This window comes from Carlito syrichta, unplaced genomic scaffold (assembly GCF_000164805.1).
Source record: "Carlito syrichta isolate Samal-C Ts95f unplaced genomic scaffold, Tarsius_syrichta-2.0.1 Scaffold126482, whole genome shotgun sequence".
In the NCBI taxonomy this organism is placed as follows: domain Eukaryota; kingdom Metazoa; phylum Chordata; class Mammalia; order Primates; family Tarsiidae; genus Carlito; species Carlito syrichta.
In genome coordinates this window covers 136,276-140,594 of record NW_007070578.1, presented here as the reverse complement: position 1 = coordinate 140,594, position 4,319 = coordinate 136,276, and the positions used below count along the sequence as shown (strand labels likewise).

Here is a 4,319-nt window from a genome sequence, read left to right as displayed (position 1 = left end):
CGCAGCTTGGTGTAGTCCTGCGCCTTTTGGGACGGGGCTGGGTGGGCCTGACCGCACCCTCCCCTTCTGGTAGTCATAGGCAGGATTGAGTGACGGTTGGGGACAGGGCTCAGAAGCCCCTCCCCAGCCCCGAACTGACCCCTCCTTCCTCCCTCCCTGTGCTTGACTGGGCCTGACCCTCTCCTCCCAGGGCCCAGGTCTGTGTGATATCTGTATATATTGCATTTTGTTGATTTTAATAGAAAACAAAGCGTTATTTTCTCTTTCTTTCCCTCCTTTTTTTTTTTTAATATTTTTTTGGTAAGGATTTTTTTCCCTCCCTTTGTAAGATTTTGTTTCTATACGGGAGGAGGGGGAGGGAGCCTCTGGGTCACCTGGATTGAGGGGCCTCCCCCAAACATAACACCCCACCTCTCTGCCTTCAGTTCTAGATCTGAGGAAAGCGGAGGGAGTGAGGTAGCAGAGGAGTCTGAGCTGAAATGGGGTGTTTGGAGCAGGGACCCCAGAGTTCCCAGATTTTCTCAGTCACTCTCCCCCCACCAGAGTTGTCCCTCCTAGGTGGGCGTTTTCAATCTTTTGTTGTCAGGTTGTATGGGGGGGCAGGGACGGTGCTGGTGGGAAGGAGGCCAGCTCTGGCATTGGGCCAGTCCCGTGGGTGAGGCTCGTGGTTGAGGCTCTTGGGAGAGGCTGAAGCTGTGTGGCTCTCTTATGTTGTGGCTTTCTTAGAGTCGTGGGAATGGAGGACCCTGTTGTGATGTCACTGAGTCAAGTGCATTCCTTATGGTGTCACAGGAAGCAGTTCCCCAGAGGTCACTTCCTGTGATGATAAGAGACACAAGTACTTCCTATCATGTCTCAGTGAGCCCCTCCTTGAAGGTCACTTCGGTGACATCATGGGGACATGGACTCTCATGGTGCCTCGAGGTCACTTCCTGTGATGTCATTAGGTTGAAGTGTATACTTCCTGTATTGGACAGTAGCCAGTCCTTGATCCTCCTCCTCCACCTATAGCCCTCTTTGGTGGGTGTTGGCCTGGAGGGCCTTCCTAGGAAGAGAAAAAGGGGTGGAACTTGGATCTGGAAGACTCTAAGGGAAAAAACCCAATATGGTCAGGGTCATCTCCATCCAAACACACCAAGTCTGTGAACTCGCCCTGGAGGTAGGAGTGGGAGATGGAGCTCGTGCAAACTACTGTTAAGAAACCCCCCACATTCCCAACCCTGCCTTTTGTGTGCATGCCTGTGTCTGCGTGGCTTTGTTTCATTGAATCGGGTGAGCCAAACATGTGGTGGCTCTGTCAGGCCAGTGTGGCCCAGTGTAGAGTTCAGTGAGCCACGGTAGGGTCCCTTGGGCCGGAATGCTTTGCGTGGTAGATTAGATTGGCTTGGTAGCTTCCAGAAAGCTGGCATAATTTGGTGACGTCTGATGGATCATAATGTTTTGTTGTGCTCACCACAGCCTAAAGAACTAGACTGTTCAGATGGAGTCTGACAAGCCAGGTAGCCCTGAGACTGGGTTTGCGAGTGGTTCCCTGAGCGCTGTGACTGTGATCAGCTCTAAGGACCTGTTGGCGGACTGAGATTTCAGGGCCTGACAGCATTATAGACTAGGATAGCAGAGACACACCTCTGCTCCTGTCCATCTCCCTCTCCCCTTTGGAGACCGCCTCCACCCTCTCCAACCCAAAGCAGGGCCTCCTGGGCCCTGGTTCCATCATCAGCATCTCCGGGGGAGGGGAACCCCATGCCCACCCTCTCCCCCATCTGTCCCCCTCCTAGGTCTTCCAGACCCTTCTCTTCTCCATGGCTTTGGAGGAATCTGGCCTCTTCATCTCTCTCCTTAGAAAAGGAGAGAAGAAAAGCCACTGAGATAATTCCCACTCCTAAAGCCTGGGAGACCCCCATCCCTCGCTAGAGAGCCACGCCCAACTCAAAATGTGAAAATCCCTAGAAAGCAATAGCCTTCAAGGTACCTTGCACTGAATTTCTCACCCTGGCCCTTCCACCCGACGGGAGGCTGTAGCTTGGGCAGTGGGGTGACTTATTCCATGCCCTTGTCATCGCCAGGGTGGGGGGCACTCCCCATTTCCCCATCCCCCACTTCCGATCATTGTTGCCCCCACCCTTAATCTCCAGACTGAACCCAGATGGAGACCTGAGTGCCAAAACAATTCTTGATGTAACTTTGTACATATCTTCTACAGTTGGGGGCTCTGGGGTGGAGGTGGGAGCGGCTCTGTGGGCCATTGTTCTCCTCCACCCCTCAAAAGACCTTACAGTATTTCACAGTATCTCTGCCCGCACATGGGTAGCATAGTATCTAGCTGGAATATCTCCCTACAGCCCCCCCCCCAGGCTCCCGTGAGGAGGGAAAGGAGCCAGGGAGAGGTGAACTAAGGTCTGGGAGTGGGGAGGTGGGATATGAACAAGCTCATTTGCATATCATTTGCATCTTCTGCTTGGCAGCCGCTTTCTGCAAACCCATCCCCCCAGAGTCTGAGTCCCAATCAGCCGGGTCCAGTACTCCTCTCACACAGACATGTCTCTGGAGGCTGGGCCTCCTTAAAAGTATTCCCTTGGGTGTCTGTGTGACAACCCTTCCCTATCCACCTTTCTTGGGGACCCCCTACCCCGCCAGCCAGGGCTATCTGAAAGGTAGTTTGCCAGCCCAGTGAGCTACTTCGCTCCCCATGTTGGTGAGTGAAGAACCGCACACCTTTCCCCATTTTACCCTGGGAAACTCACTCCACTATCTTCGCCATCCCTTGAGAAAGTCCCTTCTGCAATCTGACCTTAATCTTCTGTGCTGCAGTTTGTCTAGAGGGGACACAGATGTGGGGCCAGGGATGGGGATTACTGAAACCCCCATCGCCTCTTTTTTTCCTCCCTTTCTCTTAGCCAATCAGATCTCAGAGACTCTGAGTGGCCTCCTTGCACCCTGCTCTTCAGCACCCGGTAGGTGCTTAATAAGTGTTTGCTGCATTGAATTGTCTCCCATTCCTTTTCATTTGCCCTCTAGCTTCCCATACCTTCCCTGTGTTTTCCTCCCTTTCTGGCTCCCTATGGCTATTTTTTTTTTCTCCCTGTGGCCCCCATTGTTATCTGTCATGTCTCGATCTTTGTCTCTGTCTGTCTTCCTCCTCTCCTCAACTCTCTCCCCAATTTGCCCCATTTAAAAAAAAAAGTGCCAAACTTCCTTGGAACTGAGCCGCTCTCGGGGAGAGGACCTTGGATAGAGGGGAGGAAACGGGACCGTCTCTCTTTGAGGAGGCCCCTAAGAGGCATTGAAAAAGTCTGTGGACACTGAGCTAAATTGGGTCCCCCTTCCTCAGCCCTCCCGCCCTGAGTTTTTCTTAGAATCTTTGTAAGAAAAAAAAAAAGAAAAGAAAAAAGCTCTCCTTTTCAGCTAACCCCCACCCTTTTGGATCCCCCCAAATTCCACCAGCCGGGGAGAACCCCACTTGCCTCCTTCCAGGCAAATCTACGGGAATTGGGGAGGGGGAGACGAGCTCGACCCCTTCTCTGCTGGCCCAACAGGTGGTACCACCTGGATATGAGAGAAGGACCTCAAAGCACTTATGAGAAGAAGGGGTTCAATGTGCCAAATTCACCTTCTTCATCCCCCATCTCGGGGGGGCTCTGAGCCAACCGCCCAGACACCTTCTTGGGCCCTGCCCCAGCCATCTCTACACGGGCAAGGAGGCTTCGCTGCAATAATGCATAGGAGCAGGGATCAGAAGGCAACGATTTTGCCATCCTTGTCTGCCCTAAAGCCTGCCCTGGACTTGCAGGTGGGAATTATGGGTATCCCAAAATGGAGCCTGGGAAAAGCTGACTTACAGACGGTTGGAGACCTATACCTGGAACAGGACGGTACCACTTGTCTCTGGGTGGTATTTCTTCTCCCCTCCTGACCGCCAAATCCCCCAACAGCCCCCTGTTCTGTTTCTCCCGCCTCTTCCTCCACCCCACACCCACACCCCTCTTCTTTGTTTCTGATTGGTGGCCAAGTGTTGGGTTCCTTTGACTTGATCACTGCTGTTTCAAGGCCAGGGTTAGAGGCCGTGCTAGACTACGGCCAAGAGCGGCGATGAGGACGGCCAGCTGGGCGTCCAGGCTGCTGACAGGGTGCACCCGGTCGCGACAGCCAGGCGGGCCACGCGCCTGCCCCCGCCGTCTGGACCCGAGGCCGGCTGTCGTGAGAGCCCGAGCTGGATGTCGCGACGGGGAGGACGGGGTCGCGATGCCCAAGGCCAGGCGCGGCAGGAGTCGCAGCCTCCAGCCCGGCTATCGCGATGCCGCTCCGCTGCCGTCAGCCGA

The 4,319-nt window shown here is 54.2% G+C and overlaps 1 protein-coding gene across 1 annotated transcript in view; it reads left to right on the top strand.

Annotated features, from left to right (window-relative positions):
* Nucleotides 1–4,319, top strand: part of NOVA2 (NOVA alternative splicing regulator 2) — a gene marked incomplete at its 5' end in the record, with an annotated part of 25,024 nt that overhangs the window by 19,228 nt on the left and 1,477 nt on the right. Inside the window, one exon of the mRNA XM_021707839.1 lies at nucleotides 3,773–3,872. Within this exon, the coding sequence (XP_021563514.1) occupies nucleotides 3,773–3,872 (100 nt within the window). The remainder of the gene's footprint in view (nucleotides 1–3,772; nucleotides 3,873–4,319) is intronic.